Here is a 26,398-nt window from a genome sequence, read left to right on the forward strand (position 1 = left end):
AAGTCTTCCATACTCAATTCAATTTGATTTATATACTGTATCATATTTCACAATTGTTCAATTAATTCAAAGCAGCTTTACATTAATAAAAGCAGGAGAAAACACTGAAAAATGGGTGGACAACAAAAGTTGCAAGATTAAACTGAACTATTGAGCATTGTAATAATGCAACTTATAAAAGAGAGATCTAAGTTAAGCCAATGTCGGCTTACTCCCTAAACTCAGAGGGGGAAAAAACTTGAGAAAGAGACAGAAATAGCTGATTCTTTTAAATTCAATTTTATTTATATAGTGCTTTTTCAAAGCAGCTTTAATTCCCCCAGCTTTAAGCAGGGGACAACACAGAAAAATCGACAGACAACATAAGTAGCGAAATACAGCGTCTATGAATAAACTATACAAGCGAGTCTGTTAATGATGTAACGTATAGAAGAAGGTGCTAAGTTAAGCCAATGTCGGCTCAGTCCCCGGGTTGAAAAAACCCCCTAGGAGAAAAACCTCCCGCATTTTTAGCCAGGAGGAAAAAAGTCCTAGGAGGCAAAAAACCCTTGGGAGTGTTTTTTGCTAATCATAAATAGATTTGCTAAAAAAAATACAGCGGCTATGAATTAACTTTACAAGCGAGCGTGTTAATGATGTAACGTATAGATGAAGGTGCTAAGTTAAGCCAATGTTGGCCGAGTCCCCGGGGTTGAAAAAACCCCCTAGGAGAAAAACCTCCCGGATTTTTAGCCAGGAGGAAAAAAGTCCTAGGAGGGAAAAAACCCTTCGGAGATATATATATATATATATAAACATATATATGTAAACGGATTCTATAGAGGATATACTATATATAAAGATACTATACCATTAAACCTTAAAAATTGTGTTTAAGGATGAGACAGGATCTTTATGAGACGTTCAGCCAACGATTTGTGTTCATGGGATACAACCTGAAGATGAGAAAGCAAAGAAATGTCAACATTTAGTTTTTAGTCATCATATGTATAGTATATCTAGAACCTTAAAGCCACAATATGTATGATTTCTATAATATATATAATTTGCACAGTGCGATATACTAAATGTGGTTGTGTACTGTAAAGTTCCCATGAATTTGTAAATCCAGGGAAATTCCTGTTTTAAATAATGCCTCGTCTCTTGTCTCCCTTGTAATTGTCACCCTGTTAGTGACTTAATGTCCATGGTATTCTTGGTTTCAGTTGTAGAAACTAGGGAGACACGAGAGGACAAATGCAGAAATGGTGGTTAGACCTGCAGCTAATTCATAACGATGGCATTAAATAATGTGATCAAACATACAGTTGAAACCCATTCATTCATACCTTATCCGGAAACATGATTAGCAAACTCCATCCGTCTCTGGATCATGAAAACAGCATCTCCCATCATTCCCTAATCCTTCAGATATAAAGCTTGTACTTTGTTTTGGGTTTTGTGGGTTTTTTTATACTGTAGGGGTGAAAATTTACATTTAAACAATCTTACTGTTGAACACACTATACAACTAACAAAGACAAAGCATGTCATCTGCAAAATGTAGTTTCCTACTCTGTTACCTCTTTCTGCGTTCGAATTCCGGTTTTTCATTACGCCAGTCAGTTCTGAACCAGTCGTGACTTAAGATCTGGTGGAGCCATGGACGTCTATGTGGTCTTACATCCAAGCACCAGTCTATCAGTTCACGGATTTCTGTACAATTTTAGGAGAGAGCTGATTAGTCATCATGACACACAAATGGCAATAATTATCATGGCATAAAGAGACACTTTTGTTGTCATTGAATAATACTGTAAGAAGTCTGTCTGTCTATTATCTAAAGCAGTGATTCTCAACCGGTGGTGAACCTTTATATCTTTCACTTTAAATAATTTTTTTCTGCTCAAAATGACACCTATGTGGTTTGGTTTTCCATCTACAGGGGTACCACCAGGTGTACATTTAGTGACACAAAATGCATGTCACAGTGCATCGTTTTTCTGTTATTTTGCGTTGATACTATCATGTTTAGAAAGGTGGTCCTCTGAATGTCTTAAACGGTCATTGGTGGAGGAACCCCTGATTAAAAGTCATTTGTTACCAAATTGTGACCCTGGACCACAAAACCAGTCATAAATCGCATGACTATATTTGTACAGTTTGGGTCAAAATTATGAATTTTTCTTTTATGCCAAAAAAATTATATTAAGTAAAGATAATTTTTATGAAGATATTTAGTAAATTCCTACTTACAACTTTATTTTGTGAGTGGATGCAGCCGTTTGCACAAAAGTTAATTATTTGCAGATTAATTCTTATAGTTCTGGATTAAAACGAAATTAACGGAAAGCTTTAAATAAATTCTTTACTGTATCTTTGTAAATATTTAGGTATTTTATAATATGTAAGAATTTATGCATGAAAGCACACTGCTCACGTATCCTGTGCATCAGAAGTGCAAATGTCCCATCAAATTGGATTATTTGTCATTTTGCCACAGAAACAAGTCAAGACTTTATACTTACGTCTACTAGACATACGGTTTAGTCTCAGACATGCGCTACGCCTAAATCGGGTGTACGCCCAAATATTCAAATCGTTGTATATCAGCCAAACATTGTGCTAACAAACCATACAACAGTGAAAATGCTTATTTATTTAGCTTTCGGATAATAAATCTTAATTTAAAAAAACTGAGCCTTATGACTGGTTTTGTGGTCCATAGTCACATCTGGCCACAGACAGACATTACCTCCGGTTAAGATGATGGCAAAGTGATGTAAAACATTGGGGAGCCACTAAATGACTGATAAACTAAACACAATAAAATCTACCATCTTGCCAGACAGACCATATCCTCTGATAATATTTATTGTGTGTTTGATAAGAGGCTTTGTGTGTGCATATGTTGATCGATCATTTCACTCACCCTTTGATAAACCTTCATCATATTTCTTCGGTTCACCCTCATACTAGTCCCATATTTGGGGGTAAGCTCCATGCATCATGAAATATAGCAAAACACCTAAGGCCCAGGCGTTTGCTGGCATGGCAAAGAATTGCTTACTTGTATGAACCTCAGGCGGTGTGGAATGTGCAGCTCCTGTACACAAGACATTGTGTTTAGTCATTTCGTAAAAGATGACCCAGCATGTTTCCATACTCTGCTTCATTAAAAAAATCAACTCACCTATAAAGTCCTTGGAATCATGGCCATCACACCCAACTAGATGTCCATGGCCATCACTCCTAGATAGATGTCCATGGCCATCACAGTTAAATACATGTCCAAGCCCAAAGTCAATTAACTTTAACTTCATAGTTTTCTTCTGCACCAAGAAGTTCCCCGCATGTATGTCCGTATGGATGACATCATTAAGCAGGCAGTGTTCAACCGCTTTTACGGCCTGATACATTAGATGTCGTGCTGCATTTTCACTCAGTTTGTGTTTATGAGCAAACCTAAACAAGGATTCGCTCTCCTGAGGATACTCCATCACAATTGAGAACATTTCGCTGGTCTCATACCAGTCATACATCTCGATGATATTCGGGCAACGGTAACCTTCTCTTAACTTAAGCATTAATGCTATTTCTGTTAGCAGCGGTTGGGGATATCCAGGCTGGAGAAAAAAAAAAGAACAAATTACAATTAGATAAAACCAACTAATATTTTGTGTATTTTCTCTCTAGTTCACTTTACAACTTACAATCTGAATATATCTGTCCTTCTTCTCTTGTTTCATAATTTGCTTGATGGCAACCTGTAAAGAGGAAATAAATACTGAGTTAATTTCTCCTGAGCTGACTGAAGCAGCTTACCTGACACTGCACACATTAACTTAAAGGTTTGAAAATCTACAAACTTTAAACATCGTTTAGATCAAGTGGACGTACAAATTTCTGCAAACATTGTGTTCGATATAAATATGAGTGCATTACCAGATTCCCATCCGTTTGTCGGATCCCTTTGAACACTACGCCAAAGCTACCGTGCCCAAGCACATCCATCTCTAAGAGTTGATATTTAGACTCCAAAGTCTCTGAACAACACACAGAAAAACATGAAAATTGATGAGGTGTTAAAGTACATCTTAATACAGGGATCAGAAGTAAAGTACAGCATACATTTCAAGGTACAAAAAAATATGATAATGAAACCATTTCACATATTGGTGCAACCCAGTCTAGGACTAATAAAGGCGGTACACTCACCTGTAGTCACTGAGGGACCTGGCTCGGGATCGGTTGGTTTCTTCTTGCTTTGCTTTTTAAAAAGATTTGAAGTTTTTGGCCTAACAACTTTTACATCTTTTCGGACGGGATTTCCAGCATCTTTTGGTTTAGGATTTCCAGCATCTTTCGGGACAGGATTTCCAGCATCTTTTGGGACAGGATTTCGGGGATTTCCGATTGCTTTTGGTCTTGGATTTTCAGGTCTTTTTGGGTCTGAATTTCCACCACCTTTTAACCCGAAATTGGGTGGAACGGCACCTAACTTTTGTAGGCTGGCATTAGTTGCAGTGATGGCAGGAAAACTAATGTGAGGATTTAACTCACGACTGGCCAGATCGGCATCGAGCTGTGGAGTCGGCACTGACTCTACATTGCTCCTCCGGAAGCAGTCAAGGAAGCAACACTTCTTTGACATTCGTTTGTCCGGACGAATCTTAGTTTTTGCCTCATGGCAGGCCAGATCAGCACCATCCATTCCAACAGGATTAGCAAGATCGGCGTCAAGCTGTGGAGTCGGCACTGACTCCAGATTGCCCCTCCGGAAACGGTCAAATAAGAGACTCTTCAAAGTCTTTCGTTTTTCCGTACGAATACATATATTCGATTCGGGGCATGCAAAATCAGCAACATCCATACCAACAGGAATAGCTGAATCTGCCTCGACATGTTGCGCTTGAACAACAGTCTTTTCTTCCTGGAGGTCAAATAAACGGCTCTTCGAAGCCTTCTGTTTCTTCTGACCAATCTTAGTCTTTGACCAGAATGCCAGATCAACCACTTCCCTAACATCAGGGATAGCTGGATCGGCTTCAAGCTGTGGAGCCGGCACTGGCTCCACTTTGCCCCTCCAGGCCCGGTCAAAGTACGTCTTTCGTTGGTCAGGACTGATGTTACTGTCTACACCAAAAAACAAAAACAAAACAAATGGAAACTATTAGAAAATTAATTATGACAGTAGTTGAAAGTGAATGACAAAGAACCATGGCCAGTGATAATACTTAATAAACACATTTGACAAACTGTGGCAGGGCTCCAAACTGCGACCAAATATATTTATTTGCGAGTGAAATTTCTGTCAAGGTCGCCATTGGCGACAATACAAATTTACTCCCTTTGATTGTAAAATTTGCATCCTACGTGCATGTTTTATAACCAGTAGCCTATCGCTTCATTTGTTTTATTAACTCTTTCCCCGCCATTGACGAGATATCTCGTCAATCAAGAGAAAACGCTTCCCCGCCAATGACGAGTATTTCCGTCTTTCCGCAATACTGCTATTATCCACTAGGTGGCGCCCTTCGGCAACTTTTTAAACCCGGAAGTATTGCCCTCTGGCAAGCTGCTGCATGTCCGTGTCTGTTTTAAAGCTGCGGTCGGCAACTTATTTGATCATATTTTTTGATCATATTCACTGAAACCAACACTATGCTCCGATAGAACAACATAAATTAGACTGTTTAAGAAAAAACCCCGCGCTTCTAGCTCCACCTGGAGCCTGTTATTTGTTTAGCAAAAATCCACTGCTCCCGGTTCATTTGGTCCAATCAGTGCAGGCTGGTTCATTTGGTCCAATCAGCGCAGGGCTGTGTAAAATCTGCCTGTCAATCACAGTACCTGCACGCGCCAAAGATCCCCATCCCCCTCACGCGTTACAATATCACGTGCATCCGCCTGAATTCATAGGTGTTTTGGTTTCAACAGCGTGATGGCGGAGAGAACTTTCAGTAACAAACTTCCGATTTCTCGGTTAACAACTAGAGCTAGGAAAACAACCAATAAAAAGAAGGAAACAAAGATAGAAAGCGACTGTGACCGTAATAAAACTAGGATCAATATCGGACCGGCATTTGAAAGGAATCTACGAGATTTCAAGCTGGATGCAGAGCTTGCCACATTTCTTTTCAACAGGTAATTGTGCTTTATCAACCATTGATTGTATTCCGGAGTGTTATGCAAGTAATCTAAGTATTCTTGCTAAGTATGCGTTCACAATAATACTTTTGCACACGTGCTGACGAGAACGAGCTCTGAGGGAGGTTGCTCGGAGGTAATGGGGGAGGGACATGAAATTGTAAACATTTTGAAACTGCTCAATCCTCCAGAGTTGCCGACGGCAGCTTTAAAGATCGCTCTGAATGGGATCTCTATGAAAAGTCCGTCACAAAAATGGAATTATCTCTGCTTTTTGCTCAAAATGTGGTGTTTTTGCAGAAACCTACCCATATTCAAAAGCTGATTACAAAAGAACCACTGAAGGTAGGAAGAAACGTTTTTTTTTGTTTGATGGCAGAGGGTCTGTTCTTTCATTTGGTATATTGTATGTTTATATATTTAAAGAAGAACATTTTCTCGAAGGCATTAAACTTTGGTGAAAATCATGAAAAACGCTGGCGCTGGCTGGCAACTTTTTTTAAAAACGCTGGCGGTGAAAGAGTTAAATGCCTAATTTAAAGCTGTATTTGTAGTTCAATTTATAAATCCAGTTATTTATTTCTCTTTTTAAATCGCTTTTTGAAATACATTTTGAAATTCCATTATTTAATTAAGAATTTGTAAATGCAATTTAAAATGATGAACTTATTGAGTGTTTTATGTTGTTTTTGTAAATAGTTATATTACTTTGAACTATTTATTAATGGATTAATATTTCATTTCTACATTACTTTTATAATCTGACTTTTTATTGCCTAATAAAATGTTACATAATGATTTTTTTGCAACTTTGTCTATTTATTTATAGATTAATTAATTAATTTTTAAACAAATGTATTAATTGCTATTTTTATTGTCCACGTAGTTATTAAATATTGAAGTTCTGTATTACATTTTGCATGACTCTTGTGGTCCTCCATAGATGGGGAGAGGTAACCCCCCAATAATTTAAACTAGCAATGACAACCCAATATTTACAAATGATTTATGATAACAACATTATGTACACTTGACACTTCAACCCCCTTAATATTTTAACCAAATCTGTGCCTTGTAGATTATGGAGGGGGTTGAAGTGTCAAGTGTACATAATGTTGTTATCATAAATCATTTGTAAATATTGGGTTGTCATTGCTAGTTTAAATTATTGGGGGGTTACCTCTCCCCATCCACCTGGACACTAAGCCTCCATTAATAAAATAATGTAACCGAGTATCTTATAAAACTGATTTAATAAATTCATTTTTTTGTTTGTTTTTCTAATGTGTTCTAACTCTTATTTTAACAGCATTAGTAATGCAAATAGCATTGCTGTATTTTCATAATGCTGTTAAAATAAGAGTTTAAAAATGTGTCTAACATTCATTTCTTATTGTAAGATGTTTTATTTTACTGACTTTAATGTAATAAAAATATCAGTATCTGCATGGGCCATCTAAACTTTTGAGGAACAAACATCATGACACAGATTTAAAAAATGGCAAGTACACAAAATTCCAACTAACCTATTGGGCTGTTCGCCTCATCAAAAGTAGGAGTAAACTCCTTTCCTCTACCGGCGCGTCTGTCTAACAGAGATCCGATGTTCAGGACACTCTCAGGCAAAGCACACGGCAGGACAAAATCCATTCCACTATCTTGACTCCTTCCCAACACTGCAATTCAATAAATAATGTTATAAAATTACTGCTAAAGTGATTTTGTGTCATTTTAATGTATTGTTTATTCTGCATCAGTGGCTGCCGGTGACTTCATTTTCGAGGGCGCCCGAATGGGAAACTCATCTAAACATGTATTTAGCCCGTCATGTGTGTAGCTCATTATGTGAAAATATGCGTTTAGCGCGTCATGTTAACCTATGGGCATTACGCATCAGGTCAAAATACGTGCTTGCTGCACACACTTTAAAGGGGTTTATGATAAAAGAGATGCTCACGTTTGCCAGACACTCGCTTAATCTCATGTGTAATCAGAGTTTAGAATTAAGTATTTTGTGAATGTGAGCGTCTCCTTTATTGCCTAGAATTGCCTATTTATTATGTTATACATCCCTAATGAAAATAAAAGATGGTTTTACTATAGTTGCATCCAAAAAACATGGTTACTGTAGTAAAACCATTGTTACCACAAAATAACCATGGTTTTGCTAATAGTAATCAATACACCATTAAACATGGTTACTACACTTTTACCACAAAAGGTCAATTTTTGTGAGGGATATTAAAACACAAGGCCTCATACGACCTAGCTCTTATCTTAAATTGCAGGGATGTTTTATTAATTTTGGTCGCTTTTTTAAATTAATGGAGTCAAAATTTGGCTGCGTGTCAAGAAAAACGGCATGTTAAATGTCAAGTACACGAGCACCACCTTGTGTGTCTTTATGTACACGTGCATTAACAACACAATAACTGTATGTAAACTTATCAGTATTAAAGTCACATTTTGCTTTAACTTGAATCTTACTTGTTGGGCTTTTTGCCTCAGCATATGCAGGAGAAACTTTCTCCATCTCCTCAACTCCTCCACACGGATTCACACTACCGGCAGCTTTCCCGAATTCTGACAACGGTCCAGTGTTAAGGATAGTGTCAAAGCTCAGAAAAGTATCCGATAGGAATAAATCCATATCTTGCTCAAACACTGCAATTACAATTCAATAAATTAATGCTTAACTTGAAATAATATTTTTGTATAAAACATGTAACTTCATTTAAACTGACACTGTTTACTATATTGTATTAAATAAACATCACATTTGCAGTTATGCTGAAGGTCTGGATAACAAAAGTTATATGCAGTATTCCATAACTATATTTTTAACATCCCTTATGAAAATTAAACATGGTTTTACTACAGTTACATCCAACAAAACATGGTTACTGTAGTTAAACCATTTACCACAAAATAACCACGGTTAAAGTAATCAATACACCAATAAACATGGTTACTACACTTTTACCACAAAAGGTACATTTTCATGAGGGATATTAAAACACAAGGCCTCATACGACCTAGCAATTATCTTAAAGGGGGGGTTCAATGGTATTTCAAGCATTCTGACTTATAAACATGGTTATAGAGTTGTTTCCTCATGCTAAACGTAGGCAAAATGTCAAAAAAGCATTTGGGCGTATAACAGAGTATTTCTGTGCCGAATGCACTTCGCCAGGGCTCGTACAAGTTTCGGAAAGTTTTTTTCGATTACAGGTCCAACTGACGTTTCAGGGGTTTTCTATACGCACAACCGGCGCAACGTCATAGAATGTCTCCGAACAGGTTCACGCCCACTTTTGGGGGAAATCGCACTAGACGTTCCATTGGCTTCCATTCAAAATAGCGGAACAAAGCAACCTTCGTACACAGCCGGCAGGCGTAAATAACTTATGAAATCACTCAGATTAAACATGTTGAGTAATTATCTGTCCACCCTGCCGGCCATAGAGCGCGAAAGATAAATTAACATATTTAATTTGGTCAATATAAAAACATGTCTCTTTCATTCTCCCAGCATCAAATTTGTGTAACAACGCTCCCTATTGGCCAGAGGTGTCTTACCCGGACATTTACTCGTACCTCATCGAGTCAACAGGGAAGCAAGTGAATGATTTTACTTCGTATTTGAAAGTTACTTCATATTTATTTATTATGTCTTTATATTTAGAGTAATGAGTGCACTTTTCCGTCCAGCCATACAACTAACTGGCTTAGTGATATTTCCAGCAATCACTGGATGGCGTTGTTACACAAAATTTGACGCTGTGAGAATGAAAGGGACATGTTTTTATATTGACCAAATTAAATGTGTTAATGTACCTTTCGCGCTCTATGGCAGGCAGGGTGGACAGATAAATACTCAACATGTTTAATCTGAGTGATTTAATAAGTTATTTACGCCTGCCGGCTGTGTAAAAACGTTGCTTTGTTCCGCTATTTTGAATGGAAGCGCTGCTTTTTTATCCCCCGAAAAGGGGCGGTGACAAAATTTACAGTCAAGTTCCCGGATGTGCCGGTAGTCCGTATACGTATCACTTCTTTATATGGGCACTTCCCCCGGAAATCCCCGCCCACCCATCAATCAGCGGGAGACGCTAAAACTTTCAAACATCTTATCACGCGATACAGCTTTGTTTAATTTCAAAACTCAACAATGGCACGAAAGAAGAAGTGTGTTTTTGGATGTAAGGAGAAGAAATCCAACCTTATGAAAACAATGGATATAGTTTATTTTCCGGGGTAGCAGCGGAGTTTTGCGTGTGAGTTTGATGCGCTGGATTTTCCCAAACGGGTCATGAGTTGCACGCGGTAAGTAAGACTTTTGTCTTATGTTGGAAATAGGCGCGTGCATATTATATAAATGACACGAATATGTAGTGAATCATAAGTTAAACTGTGTTGTATAGTGTTGCATGACTCGTACTCGCTCCTCTCACGGTAGTAACTCCTCCTCCATTTTTTCATACGTTATCGGAAAGATTCGGTAAAGCTAATCTTTCTTTTATATATCTGATTAAACTAAAGACTTTTTCGGACATGATGTCATACTACTCTATAGGTACTCCAGATTAATATCAGAAATGCAGAAACAGCATGTGTTACGTGAGCTTTAAATTGTGGGGATGTTTTATTAATTTTGGTTAATTTGTTTTATCAATTTATTAATTTGGCATGTTCTGCTGGTCAAAAAAAATGGTGGGTAAAATGTCAAGTACACGAGCACCACCTTGTGTGTCTATATGTACACGTGAATTAACAACACAATTACTGTATATAAACTTATAAGCATTAAAGTCACATTTTGCTTTAACTGGCATCTTACCTGTTGGGCTTTTCGCCCCAGCATTTGCAGGAGAATCCATCTCAACTCCTCCACACGGATTCACACTACCGGCAGCTTTCCCGAATTCTGACAACGGTCCAGTGTTAAGGACAGTGTCAAAGCTCAGAAAAGCATTCGATAGGAATAAATCCATATCTTGCTCAAACACTGCAATTACAATTCAATAAATTAATGCTTAACTTGAAATTATATTTTTGTATAAAACATGTAACTTAATTTAAACTGACACTGTTTACTATATTGTATTAAATAAACATCACATTTGCAGTTATGCTGAAAGTCTGGATAACAACAGTTATATGCAGTATTCCATAACTATATTTTTTATGTTAAATCAAACATGGGTTTACTACAGTTACATCCAACAAAACATGGTTACTGTAGTTAAACAATTTACCACAAAATAACCACGGTTAAAGTAATCAATACACCAAGAAACATGGTTACTACACTTTTACCACAAAAGGTACATTTTCATGAGGGATATTAAAAAACAAGGCCTCATACAACCTAGCAATTATCTTAAAGGGGGGGTTCAATGGTATTTCAAGCATTCTGACTTATTAACATGGTTATAGAGTTGTTTCCTCATGCTAAGCGTAGGCAAAATGTCAAAAAAGCATTTGGGCGTATAACAGAGTATTTCTGTGCCGAATGCACTTCGCCAGGGTTCGTACAACTTTCGGAAAGTTTTTTTCGATTACAGGTCCAACTGACGTTTCAGGGGTTTTCTATACGTATCACTTCTTTATATAGGCACTTCCCCCGGAAATCCCCGCCCACCCGTCAATCAGCGGGAGACGCTAAAACTTGCAAACATCTTATCACGCGATATAGCTTTGTTTAATTTCAAAACTCAACAATGGCACAAAAGAAGAAGTGTGTTTTGGATGTAAGGAGAAGAAAGCCAGCCTTATGGAAACAATGGATATAGTTTATTTTCCAGGGTAGCAGCGGAGTTTTGAGTGTGAGTTTGATGCGCTGGATTTTCCCAAACGGGTCATGAGTTGCACGTGGCAAGTAAGACTTTTGTCTTATGTTGGAAATAGGCGCGTGCAATTTATATAAATAACACGAACATGTAGTGAATCATAAGTTAAACAGTATTGTATAGTGTTGCATGACTCGTACTCGCTCCTCTCACGGTAGTAACTCCTCCTCCTCCATTTTTTCATACGTTATCGGAAAGATTCGGTAAAGCTAATCTTTCTTTAATAAATCTGATTAAACTAAAGACTCTTCGGACATGATGTCATACTACTCTATAGGTACTCCAGATTAATATCAGAAATGCAGAAACAGCATGTGTGTTACGTGAGCTTTAAATTGTGGGGATGTTTTATTAATTTTGGTTAATTTGTTTTATCAATTTATTAATTTTGCATGTTCTGCTGGTCAAGAAAAACGGTGGGTAAAATGTCAAGTACACGAGCACCACCTTGTGTGTCTATATGTACACGTGAATTAACAACACAATTACTGTATATAAACTTATCAGCATTAAAGTCACATTTTGCTTTAACTGGCATCTAACTGGCATCTTACCTGTTGGGCTTTTCGCCCCGGCATTTTCCTCCTCAACTTCTCCACACGGATTCACACTACCGGCAGCTTTCCCGAATTCTGACAACGGTCCAGTGTTAAGGACAGTGTCAAAGCCCAGAAAAGCATTCGATAGGAATAAATCCATATCTTGCTCAAACACTGCAATTACAATTCAATAAATTAATGCCTTAACTTGAAATTATATTTTTGTATAAAACATGTAACTTAACTTAAACTGACACTGTTTACTATATTGTATTAAATAAACATCACATTTGCAGTTATGCTGAAAGTCTGGATAACAACAGTTATATGCAGTATTCCATAACTATATTTTTATGTTAACATCCCTTATGAAAATTAAACATGGGTTTACTACAGTTACATCCAACAAAACATGGTTACTGTAGTTAAACCAGTTACCACAAAATAACCACGGTTAAAGTAATCAATACACCAAGAAACATGGTTACTACACTTTTACCACAAAAGGTACATTTTCATGAGGGATATTAAAAAACAAGGCCTCATACAACCTAGCTCTTATCTTAAATTGTGGGGATGTTTTATTAATTTTGGTTAATTTGTTTTAGCCATTTATTAATTTTGCCTGTTCTGCTGGTCAAGAAAAACGGCGGGTAAAATGTCAAGTAAGTTACACGAGCATCACCAGGTGTGTTTATATGTGCATTAACAACACAATAACTGTACATAAACTTATCAGCATTAAAGAAAATTTTGCATTCTCTGGCATCTTACCTGTTGGGCTTTTCGCCCCAGCATTTGCAGGAGAATCCTCCTCAACTCCTCCACACGGATTCGCACTACCAGCAGCGTGCATGACTTCAGACAATGATTCAGTGTTTAAGACGTTGTCAAATGTCAGAAAAGCATTCGATAGAAAAGCATCCATCTCTGCTTTAAACACTGCAAATACATTTTCAATAAATTAATGCCTTCATTTGAAATTATATTTTTGTATAAAACATGTTACTTAATTTAAACTGAAATTGTTTATTAAATTGTATTAAATAAACATCACATTTGCAAATATGCTGATAATCTGGATAACAACAGTCGTAGTATTGCATTATATTTATAATATAATATTGTATATTATATACAATAATATATATAATAATATACTTGTATAATACTTTCATGTTATACATCCCTTATAAAAATTAAACATGGTTTTACTACAGTTACATACAAAAAGACATGTTTACTATAGTAAAACCATTGTTACCACAAAATAACCATGGTTTTGCTAATAGTTATGGGGTGCAAACTCATCAGAGGTTAAAAAAAATAGGTGACAAAGCCACAAGCACTCTCTCTCGCTCCCATACATATACATATATACATACATGCATTCATATATTTGTGTGTGTGTGTGTGTGTGTGTGTGTGTGTGTGTGTGTGTGTCCTTATTTTTCAACTTTTAAAAGTTCATGCTCTTACCCCACTAATATGTTTGAATAAATAAATAATAAATTGGGCAAAATGTTTTCAATATTAATTCATATTTAGAGGTTGCTCAAGACCTTTGAAGTTTAACATTTGCATATTATGTGATACTTTGTGCTAGCATGTATAATTGTTTAATAATATATACTTATGGCAGCAATGGACTTATTTGACCATGCTCCATGTAATTAAAACTCCTGTTTTAGTTGTGATATGTCTTTCAAAGCAAGAAAGCTTCAATGTGAGTAAAGCACAATAGGCAATATACACTGATATATGGTTACTCGAATCAGAAGAGTAGTTAACAGTAGTTAATGCACCACAAACTAAGATCAATTACTGTAATGACATAAACAAAAATTTATAAAATGCTTATATACAATGCATTAACTATTGTGGAAAAAATACAACCGTTTTGTGTTACAAAAACTTGTATTTCATATTATTCAGTAGGCATACACATAAACAAATAATTCAGGGTCTGTTCTGTTCACAGTTATAGCTGTAATACAGTATGAATATGAACTCTGAACGAAAAACTTGATTAAAACTTGTGTACAATTCGACGTACAAATCTTATTAAAGGTACAAAAGTGATTTAGTTAAGAGCTGTGAGCGATTTTCCCTCAATGCTGTTTGATTAACACGAGTGACAGACAGGAGCAAAATTAGGTAACTTCCCCTTTAAGACCGGATCTAATATACTGTTTCACATGCGTTTTCTCTTTCAGCTGTTTACTTTCTCTTCAGACCTAAATGGTTGTTTTCATGAGGATACTTGCAAAGAAGGGGATTTTGACGCATGTGTGTATTTAAGGCTAATACAGTGGATTTAATACTTACAACCTTAATGATTAGCGGACTGGTAGCGGATGCGCGCGTCTTGTACGCTCCCTTAGTAACAGCGCGCGCATGTAATGTTTGTTGTTTGTGTTTTATAATCACTTGATTAAAAACTGCGGTGCGTACAATGAACACTCATCGGATCTAGACGAATCACAAGAATGACCTATTTTGGATCCAAAACGTCCCCGAAAATGTGACAATTGCACCCCTGAATACACAAATAAACATGGTTACTACAATTTTACCACGAAAAGTTTAATTGTCGTGAGGGATATTTAAAAACTAGGCCTCGTACGGCTTCATCTTTAACAGCGCGGATGTTTTATTAATTGTGGTCGCTCTTGGTTAAATTAATGGAGTCAAAATTTGGCTGCGTATGCTCCCTGTCAAGAAAAACGGCGGGTAAAATGTCAAGTACATGAGCACAATCGTGTGTCTAAATAGTTACACACGCATTAACAACAAAATAATTGTATTTAAACTTATCGGAAATAAAGAAACATGTTTTGCTTTACCTGTTTTTGGGCTTTTCGCCTCGGTGTCAAAGTTCGGCACAGCATTGAATAGGCAAAAATCCATGTTTGCAACATCGGCTCCTTCCCTGACCATGAAGGACGTTAAAGGGCGAGACATGATGTTGAAAGTAGACTGCAGACTGTGTTAAGACTTGGTCTACAAAGATTTGTGGTCTGAATAAACCGTCTCTCTGTACACAGCGCGTCAAAGTAGCTTAAAGTAGCAAACTGTTTGCTTAATTCAGCAAAATCACTCAGTAATCTGTACACAGGTTTCGGAGTCAACCAGAGCCAAGCGTTCAGATCAATAGAATGGTAGCGTTTGCTTCTGACTGACCCTTTTTATAGGCACTGTTTGTGACGTCATAATGGTTCCATGACAACCATGCGTTCTATGAGAAAATGGATTCCATGATTATGACGCGTTCTATGTTCACTGTTCAACAGTAATGATTTTTTCAATTTATATGTCCCTTGTGTTGTTTAAATAAAACTATTTACAACTTGTGTACTTTTTATTGCAGATATGCATATCATATTAAAATGCTTTAATGTGTCTTACTTAATGCTTATTGCTACTTTTTGAAATGTATTTTACAGTAAGTTAGACCTATTGTGTTATTCATATACAACCACTAGATGGCACTATGTTTATTACAGTAACGTTAAAAGAGTAAGATCGTGGTGTATTAGTATTAGTCGAGAGTAAAACACAGACATGCTGAGATTTTTGTGTTTCATTTAAATCATCAAAAAGCATCAGAGGTCATATATTTTAATACATACAACAGTTTTTTCATTGCTTATATGGCAGTCAGTAAAACAGACAATTACAAAGAGGATAATCTCTTACAGCAGTTAAATCATCACCAGAGACAAAGTTACATATTGCTGGGTTTACTGCAGGGTTAAATTCACTAAACACTCCATAATATTAATTCCTAAACACATTAAAGAACATTTGACACGTTGACTGATGAAGAACCACTACAGAAACTAAGGGTCATGGTGATGGACAAAATACTGTATGAGGTGGGAGGAAAAGATTTCGAAAAATGTTTCCACTACCAAATTTTTTTGTTCTGCCCCCAAACCAATTGTATGCAACAATATCTATATCTATAGCAAGTGACGCCTAGAGGTTAAATGTGGCATAACACTACTTTAAACAGAGATATACCTTATTAAAAAAAGATTACCTTAGTCAGTCTTAAAGATATCAAGAGTGTATTTTTTACACTATAGATTTTATGTAGAAATCTCTGAAACTTGCTTCACTGATACTCTGTGTTTAGATATAGTTAATAAAGTTCAGTTTAAGGATTTTGCCCTGCCAGTCCAGAAGACCACATGCCTTTATCTTCATTCACTGATATATCTACATTTAAGATAAAGAACCCGGTACCATATACCATTAATCTATATAAAGCACTGTTCCATACCACCAAAAACGTCCTAAAGTCATACTTTTGTTAAAATATTAATTTTTATCACCACCAGGTGGCGACTGTAGCTCAGACATGCACTGTTTCATTTCTCTGCAAAGGTTTGAGTGGAGATGTATGGAGGACCACAAGAGTCATGAAAAATGTAATAAAGAACTTAAATATTTAATAACTAACTGGACAATAAAAATAGCAATTAATAGATTTGTTTAAAAATTCATTAATTAATCAATACATAAATAGACAAAGTTACAAAAAATCATTCTGTTACATTTTATTAGGCAATAAAAAGTGAGATTATAAAAATAATGTAGAAACGAAATATTAATCCATTACTAAATAGTTCAAATTAATATAAAAATTTACAAAAACAACATAAAACACTCAATAAGTTCATCATTTTAAATTGCATTTATAAATTTTTAATTAAATAATGGCATTTTAAAATGTATTTCAAAAAGCGTTTTAAAAAGAGAAATCGGATTTATAAATTGAACTACAAATACAGGTTTAAATTAGGCATTTAAAAGGGCATTTCCGTTTAACATTTCTGTTTTCATTTCCCGATGGTTCTCCTTATTCTTTTCGCTATTCGATTTGCATTTCGTTTTAGCCTCTCTATTTAGCTTTTCCGTGACTCTTTGGGTCCTCATCCGAGATCTATAAATCTGCGCATGACGCTCAATCAGAGCCAATCAGTGAGCTTGTTATATCCACCCGGCCATAGCTAATTTGCATTTCTCATTTGACCATTTGCAAGGACCCAAAGAGTCACGGAAAAGCAAAATAGAGAGGCTAAAACGAAAAGCAAACCGAATAGCGAAAACAATAAGGAGAACCATTGGGAAATGAAAATAGAAATGTTAAACAAAAATGCCCTCTTAAATGCCTAATTTAAACCTGTATTTGTAGTTCAATTTATAAATCCAGTTATTTATTTCTCTTTTTAAATCGCTTTTTGAAATACATCTTGAAATTCCATTATTTAATTAAGAATTTATAAATGCAATTTAAAATGATGAACTTATAGAGTGTTTTATGTTGTTTTTGTAAATTGTTATTTTAATTTGAACTATTTTTTAATGGATTAATATTTCATTTCTACATTATATTTAAAGTCTCACATTTTATTGCCTAATAAAATGTAACATAATGATTTTTTTTTGTAACTTTGTCTATCTATTTATTGATTAGTTAATGAATTTTTAAACAAATCTATTAATTGCTATTTTTATTGTCCAGGTAGTTATTAAATATTGAAGTTCTTTATTACATTTTGCATGACTCTTGTAGTCCTCCATAGAGATGAGCACGTGGACCTGTGTGATGATAATAAGAGATTATTCAAAGACATATCAAAATTATGATAACTTTAGTATTAGGCTAAACATTTCCTACTGAAAAACAGCTAAAACCAACCTAAGTTAGGTGGCTGGTGGTTTTAACTAGTCTCCTAGCTTGGTTTTAGCTGGTTTAGTTTAGCTGTAGCAGGCTGGTTTTAGAAAGGTTTTATGAGCCCAATTTTAGCAGTTCAGATCAAAAGACCAGCTTTACCTGGCTAAAAGCTTTGAAGAGTGGTCTTAGCTGGTTTACGGCGGCCCTCTAAGCCTGGCAAATATGCACACATCTGGTTTCCTGCCTGGTCAAGCTAATGGGTCACCTGGTCTTCCACCATGACCAGCCAAACTCCCTTTAAATCCAGCCTGCTGCAGCAGTTAAAACAGGCTGGGAGACCAGTTAAAACCAGCTAGCCAGCTTAGGTCTGTTCAGCAGGGTTATAGATGCAATCTACTGTATAGAGTACACAGCAAAATCACCAGTGTTAAATTTTCAGGGATGGTGTTAAATACACAGTGTTGATGCTGTTTTAACACTATCTGGTAATAAAATAACACTGCCATTGCTAGGCCAGTGTTATATCCATGACAGTGTCAGTGTAAAACAAGGGTGTTACCAGATTTCACACTGAGCGGTGTAAATCAAGCCACGCCTCCACTAAACATTTCCTGTCAGGGATTTTACCGCCATTTTCTTTCAAAGGAGGACTGAATAGAGCAGGTAAATCTCATAATATTCACATGGTTTAGCTAAATTAAACTGTTATTTCTCTGTCTGACTCTACGCAGCCATTTGCCAAAAAACCTAAATAAGATATTTTTCCCATTTTATTTCCCCTTTGTTCGTTATTTGGTTCAGTTTAATCAGAGCTACCTTGTGTTACGTTGTTCCCTTGTTAGTTTGGTATAAAGTTAAACTTCTAGCTTAAAGTTTTAACCAAGAAGGATAATATTAACAGGAGATATGAATGAAAGTAAGAATTGAACCCTGATAAAACGCGACATGCACTACATATTGAAGGTATGAAATTAAGTTAAATGAAAGCTCGTTTATTCACCATATGATGCTCGTTATGAGGTAATCATAATAGGCTAGATACCGTGAGTTAACGAGGTCGTTTACATGCACGTGAGTGCACGGATATCGGTTAATTATTCAAATTACTGAAAAACACGGAGAAATCCGCAACCGCATCGTCATGTGTTTTTTTTTTTTAGATGTATGCAAACAAGGAAAATATCGCCAAACCAACAATTCATTTTACCTCAGAATATGCACAGATTGGATGCATTGTATGTTGTAAGCTTTCGTGGCGCTAGATGTCAGACAGATGCAAATAGCAAATACATACGAAAGTATAAAACGTGTATGGCGAACATTTGTTTTTCTGTCATTATAGATGCTAGTTTGGTGAAAGTACACACTGAGTGCTTAAAATCATTCAGAAGAGATGCTGTTTTAGGGCAGTTTATTAAAGAAGACCTGACATGGATGACTTCCAATGAGAAACGACTGCTAATACTTATATAAATTCATTACAGAAGGTAAGTTTCATTTATACATATAAATCATTTTATTTGACATAACTGAACAGTTAACCAATCTTTTTAGTATATGTAGTTTTGTACATATTATGGTTATTAATCAGGCAAGAAAGTGACATGACCTGCTGCCAACTTTAATAAAAATATATTATCTTCTCATACATCGTTTTGCTATTGATATCATATTAAATAGCAATCAAATTGATTACTATTTTGAAAATGTATAATTGAAGATTCATATTGTCTTGAGTGCTGTTTTTAATATAAAAAGAATGTTGAGTTTTCAGAGTCTTTATTGTCATTTTTTTGTGATAGGACCCTACCAGACTATATTTGAATACGGCATACCCATGAATTCTGGAACTTTTATTTCTTAACCCAGTTTGGAGGATAAGAGCTTACCAACTATGTGAGTACACAGAGTACATTAGTACTGTACACTGTCTCTAACATGATTATACTGAGATGATTTTGATTCAAATAACGGTTAAAACTGCATCCTTTTTGGTATTTTCTTGACCCTTTTTGTCTTTGAAAATCTGCAGAAATATGCCGAGGTGATGTATTGCAAAATAGCCAACATACAACAATTAAAGGATAATTGCAGCCTATATCCTGATGAAGATATGGACGACCATCTGTCTGGTCAACAGGAGTTTAAATATGGTAAGTGTAAATGGGTTTGCTACTTTTACGGTTTTAAAGTTTAACTGTATACTCATGGTGTTTAAATTCTGTTTTGCTAGGATGGGACAGTGATGTGGCAGCTCTTCCCTGACTCATTCCCCTCTTGCCTTCATTTGTGAAAGGAAGAAAGACTGGAGAGGGTCAATGTGCAACTGAAGCTACTGATTGTGCTGTGTAAGTTTTTTGGTATTTTGTTCTAGTTATTTATTCAGCAGTTAGTTTGCATTGTTCACCCCATGTAAATGCATACAAGTTCATAAATACACATGAAATACATTCATCAAATACACTCTTTTAAAACACTTAGGTGATGAGCATCAATCCATGCTTTGAGGGGGATGAATCAGCACAGCCCTGCCTGCTCTGCGTTGGGAACAAAAGTTGCATCCAGAATTTTTGCATCATTCTGGACCAAAAAGCCATTCCCTGCATGATGAAGACCACTGATGCAGCCTTCCACTACATCATGAGTAAAACAACTACAGAACTAAATACCAGGTTGGAACGTGTTTAAGAAAAATGAAACGTCTTTTGAATTGAAATGTCTGTTTTGTTATGGAAAAATCTTTAGTATTGTGAAGGATAAGCATTTCTGCTTGCCGATAAGGTAATTGCATGTATTTTAATGTTCAAGTTTTGAGTAGGGTGGCTAATTTTTTTTAACTCTTATTTGATTTATTAAAGACCTTTATAATAAGTGGTTTTCATGTCACTGCGCTGTGGTATAAGATAACTTTCATTATTCCATACTGTATTCTGTTTCTAATTGTAGCTGAGGTATTTAAATAAGCAGTGTTAAATGCAAAGTGTTGTGTGTATCAATGTAAATATTAAATGTGATTTACTTTAATAAAAAGAGGTTTTGCAATATTTCTTGTCATTTTTCTTTTATAGAAACAACCCATTAGCAACAAAAGTGGCTATTAATCAGTATTTTAACACTTAACATTGTTGAATTCACATTACACTGGTGTTGACCTTAAATTAGGAGTGTTAATTTTTAACACTGTATTTCTGTGCCAACACCAGTGTAGTGTGGAAACAACAATGAATAGTGTTGAACAAAGTGTAAAATTTAACAATATTGAGTGTTAAATTAACATATCATGGGTGTTGTTAAATTAACACTACACTTTTGACTAAATTAACACAGTGTAGTGTGGACACATATACACACTTTGCCGGTGTTAAATTTGACACCGTGGGTGTTATTTTAACACCAGTGATTTTGCTGTGTATGTACCTGGGGCTTAATACAGTTAAAGTTCCTCAAAGTTACAGGATTAGTTTTGAGTTGACAAAACCAAACTTTCACTCTAAAAATATTTGTAACTAGTGCTGGGCAAAGATTAATCAATATAATTAATTATTTTTGCGTAATGTATGTGTGTATGTTGTGTGTAATTATTATGTATATTTAAAAACATTTTATGTTTTATATAGTAATTTATATAGAATATATAAAAATATTAATAAATATATGTAAACATGTAAATGTTTCTCAAAAAAATACATGAATGTGTGTGTGTGTGTGTGTGTGTGTGTGTGTGTGTGTGTGTGTATTTATATACATAATAATTACGCACAGCACACACATATAACACAAAAAATAACTAGATTAATCTTTGTCCAGCACTATTTTTAACCCATAATGGCACCTAAATAATGGACAAAACATGTGCTGGTTTAAAAATGACCCAATGTTGTGTTGTTGTTGTTATGCAGAATACCCAGCATTGAGTAAATTTTAACCCAGTGGTGGGTTCTGTCCAATATTTTCCCAATATGGTTTAAAAAACAACCCAGACATTTTTAGAGTAAATGTGATCACTGATGACCAGGCAATGTTGGTACCACAAAGCTGATCATCAACTTTTCAGTAATCATTTATGTTCTCTTTTTTATCAGTTTTTATCTTAGCAGTATATACAGTCACCCATCATACAGTCCATCATGCAATGGTAGTTCATTGTCATTTCTTAATAATCATGCACAAATATTAAGCAAGTTATATACTGTTTCTCTCCTGCTGTCAAAGCAAGAAAGAAAGATTGCTGATACATGACAATGAGTGCGTTAAGTTAAACAAATATGAACCTGTTAGCTGGCACTTTTATTGTTGAGCATTTTCTGAAAAACGACATACCCAAACTAAATGTTTGCAGTTCTTAAAGCCTATGGCCTATATTCATAATTCTGGTCTTGTCCAATAGTCATAACAACTAATTTTACCTAATTTTAATAGAAATTAAATTGCTAAACAAGGGGACACCATATAGGTAAACTGAATGTCTGACCATGTTGTGATTCAAATTTGAGAATGATACTCCAAAAAATGTAGTTTCTTTGAGCTTTTATTTTTAAAAAAAAATCCTGACGTCCTTTCAAAGAAAATGCACCTGAAGACTCCAAATAGACACATGATAACAAAATGACATGATAACCAAATGAGAATGAGTCAGCACTACATACTGCATGATGTATATCAATTCAGAACCTCTCTGCCCACCAAAGCACATAAAAAACTATTTCAGAAAAAATATACTTATTTTGAATGTGGTCGCTCAGGAATGGACTCCAGATTCCAGTCCTAATCTGTGTCATTTGAAGGTCTATTTTACATCACAAGGAGAAAACACACACACACACACACACACACACACACACACACACACACACACACAATTGGTCCCCACAACATGATAATTACCAGGTACACACTCAATTTATCTATAAAATGACACATCTGCAAAACATTGTATCCTTATTAACATTAAAGAAAACAAGAAAAAAGAATATTAAAAAAAGAAATATCGATCAACTTACAGCAAACTGTAACAGAAAAGACTTAAAATGTGTCAATTTGCCTGAAAAAAAATAAAAAAATTCTTATTTAAAATATTATATTTTTTGACCATTTGATACTGAAAAATTAAATTACATATAATCAATAAATAATAATAAAAACTCAAGCGGCTTATCAGCGTGATTGGGGTGTAATGTCTTTAAGTGACAGTGCAAAAAAATCATTTCCTGAAAAAGTATTTTTCCCCAGGGTCTCGCGCGCCCCCCCTGGTGTTGCTTCGAGCCCCCCCTGGGGGTCCCGCCCCACTATTTGAGAAGCACTAACAACGCGCCCGTTTCTTGACTTCCAGGCCAAATACAGAAGCCCCTACACTCGTAATATATATTTATTTATTTAAAAACGCGACAATTTTTCTCTAGAAAGGCGCAGGTTCACTGAAAAAAATGTTATGTTGAATTTACTTAATTTTATTATGATGCACACAATTAATTTATCTAACTCCAGATATATTTTTTAAGTTGAGTGTACTTATAATTTATCAATTGAGTGTACTTATATTTTATAAGTAATTTCAGATTAATTTGGTTCAATGAACTGCCGTAGCCAAGGCGACATTTACTGTACATATCTATGACATTCCCCCATCCCCCACAAGTGGTGCGTAGTATTTTCAATAAATTATTGTATTTAAATATTTGTTGTGCCTGCACAGGTACTGCTGTCTATCGAGAGATGCACAGTGTGCTGGAAAAAATATCACTGTGCCTACTGTAAATAATCTGTAAATTACCTATTTTAATTATACTCTGTATTAAAAACAATATGTTTGTTGAACCTTTCTGTTTGTCCATGTCATGGTAATTTCTTCCTTGCATTTAAAACTAAAACATATTGTTTATTTATTATTATCCTGTGTTGTATCGTAATAACTGTACTACACTTTAGTTATTGTTGTAATAGTTTTTCTGCATTACATTACTTATGAGCAGTGTTGGGGAAAGTTACTTTTAAACGTAATACATTACAATATTAAAGCGTAACTAAACCCTAAACCAACTTTTTTTTAAGTTAATGATCTGTAAGAATAGGGCTTTATTAGTGCCGTTCGTTGATTTTAGTAAGTTTTTTGACATTTGGATATAAAGTGTTTCAATCAATACTACAATATATGGTGTAAAAACGTCTGAGTGCTGCCCTCTTCAGGTTAAACGGTGGCTACTGCAGTTGAATTTTCCAATTGGATGTTGGGTCCAAAAAATGACTCGTGACGTAAGCAGGTTCAAGATCACCACGCCCTTGTTACCATAGATATGTATAAAGGCTAGATGGCTCAAGGCGGAGTCCCTGAGACAGAGCGCCGTTATGCAAATTTGAAAACCACGCCCACCGGGGGGGAAATCAATCCAACCGTCTCCATTGAGTTTGTATTGCGAGAAGCCGCCTCCTTGTCATTTCTGGCTTATAACAAAAAACTGAATAATGCCTAAAAGCTGCTGTGTGACAATATGTACAGCTAACAAGCCAAAGAACCCAGAAATAAGTTTTTATAAGCTGTCGAGCCGTAAAACCCAGCCTTTAAGGAGTATAAAGTGGATCGCCGACTACGTTTCCCCCTAGTGGACGCAGTTCTACTAATAGAAGTACTATGAAAAGTTGCCTGTATCCATTTTTGTGTCTTTAAACGCTCGTTTTTTTGGGTCGACAGCTTATAAAAACTTATTTACAGATTAAACTTAAAAACAGAATAATACCTAAAAGCTGCTGTGTGACAAGGTGTACATCTAACACGACAAAAAAATAAATAAATATTTTTTTATAAGCTGTCGACTTCAAAAAACGAGCGTTTAGACACAGAAATGGAAACAGGCAACTTTTCATAGTACTCCTGTTAGTAAAACTGCGTCCAATAGGGGGAAACGTAATCGGCGATCCACTTTATTCTCCTTAAAGACTGGGTTTTACGGCTCGACAGCTTATAAAAACTTATTTCTGTGTTCTTTGGCTTGTTAGCTGTACATATTGTCCCAAAGCAGCTTTTAGGCCTTATTCAGTTTTTTGTTATAAGCCAGAAATGACAAGGAGGCGGCCTTTTGCAATACAAAGTCAATGGAGACTGCTGGATTGCTTTCCCCCCCGGTGGGCGTGGTTTTCAGGTTGTGACGCGCTGCGCTCTGTCTCTATCACCTGGCGGCCATCTTAGGACAGGGCGCTCGCTCACTCGTAGCATTGAGTTTAATGGTGCAGGTATGTAATGGTGCTTTAACATGTTTCATGAATTTATTTTTTATTTTTAGTATAGGTATGCAGTGTCATAGGTACATCTTTGACGTTTATAACAAACCAAACCGTTTGAAAATCGGTAAAAAATTAAGCAAGTTATGGTCATTTAAAAGTACCTGCATCATTAAAACTCAATGCTACGAGTGAGCGAGCGCCCTGTCGTAAGATGGCCGCCAATTGGCCAGCAGCGCGGACGAGCCATCTAGCCTTTATATACATATCTATGCTTGTTACGATCTCACCTCACACCAGTTCGTCCCCTCTATCTCCTTGGGATCTGCCCACTTTTCTTGCATTTTTCAAATATTGCCAGTGGGTGGAGTCAGGCTTTGACCAGGGGTTTAGTTACGCTTTAAGTTACTCCCCAAAAAAGTAACTAATTGCTTTACTTGGTTACTTTCGTGGAAAGTAATGCTTATGTTACTTTCACTTCAGAAAAGTAAAATTATTACATAATGTGCATTACTTGTAATGTGTTACCCCCAACACTGCTTATGACCAATGTTCCCTAAGCTGCGCGCGCGCGCGGCCGCGCAGGCCAGTCAAAGTGCCCGCGCAATAGATTTGTCAGACCGCGCATATTTTTCAGGAGAAGAAACTTTCAACCAATCGCTGATCTTGCTACGGTGACAGACACTTTTATGAGCCAATGGTAGCAGTGCATTCAGTTCACACAGGTGCCAGCACGAGCACAGAGTGAGAGCGAGTCAGATGAGCAGCTGCACGGGGCGATCTCAAGAAACTAAAATATTTATTAAGAGGAAAAAGTGATTCAAAACAGTGATTTAAAACAAATTACTGGATTCCTGAAGTGATGCGATAACTTGGAAAAGCTGTCCCTAGAGTGAGGAGAGAGCAAAATAGAAAATTAGAACGGAGGCAGATGCAGAATCACAGAGCATCAAAACACTGCGAATGAACTTCTTCTTTTA

The 26,398-nt window shown here is 35.9% G+C and overlaps 2 protein-coding genes and 1 long non-coding RNA gene across 5 annotated transcripts in view; 1 reads left to right on the forward strand and 2 right to left on the reverse strand.

The window, feature by feature from the left end:
- Positions 1-263: 263 nt before the first annotated feature.
- LOC141367265 (uncharacterized) lies at positions 264-11,134 on the reverse strand. Its single transcript, XM_073872203.1, has 12 exons — positions 10,970-11,134; positions 8,617-8,793; positions 7,656-7,805; positions 4,198-5,115; positions 3,925-4,025; positions 3,693-3,746; positions 3,173-3,605; positions 2,912-3,085; positions 1,563-1,695; positions 1,329-1,455; positions 1,082-1,214; positions 264-935 (listed from the first exon to the last, which is right to left on the reverse strand). The coding sequence occupies exons 1-8, from the start codon at positions 11,121-11,123 to the stop codon at positions 2,955-2,957; spliced, it is 2,118 nt and encodes a 705-aa protein (XP_073728304.1). The 5' UTR covers positions 11,124-11,134; the 3' UTR covers positions 264-935; positions 1,082-1,214; positions 1,329-1,455; positions 1,563-1,695; positions 2,912-2,954.
- LOC129448138 (uncharacterized) overlaps positions 264-26,398 on the reverse strand; it is a 61,333-nt gene continuing 35,198 nt past the window's right edge. Inside the window, exon 15 of the mRNA XM_073872193.1 lies at positions 264-717. The gene's annotated coding sequence lies outside the window, so the exon portion shown is untranslated. The remainder of the gene's footprint in view (positions 718-26,398) is intronic.
- LOC129451467 (uncharacterized) lies at positions 18,444-21,250 on the forward strand. 3 transcript variants are annotated; one of them, XR_012371559.1, is made up of 5 exons: positions 18,444-18,869; positions 19,549-20,102; positions 20,239-20,359; positions 20,440-20,554; positions 20,688-21,250. It is a non-coding gene; the product is annotated as an uncharacterized lncRNA (long non-coding RNA). The 3 variants fall into 3 exon arrangements; XR_012371558.1 differs by lacking the exon at positions 18,444-18,869 and having other exon boundaries at positions 19,461-19,693; positions 20,009-20,102; XR_012371557.1 differs by lacking the exon at positions 18,444-18,869 and having other exon boundaries at positions 19,461-20,102.

This window comes from Misgurnus anguillicaudatus, chromosome 10, assembly GCF_027580225.2.
Source record: "Misgurnus anguillicaudatus chromosome 10, ASM2758022v2, whole genome shotgun sequence".
NCBI lineage: Eukaryota > Metazoa > Chordata > Actinopteri > Cypriniformes > Cobitidae > Misgurnus > Misgurnus anguillicaudatus.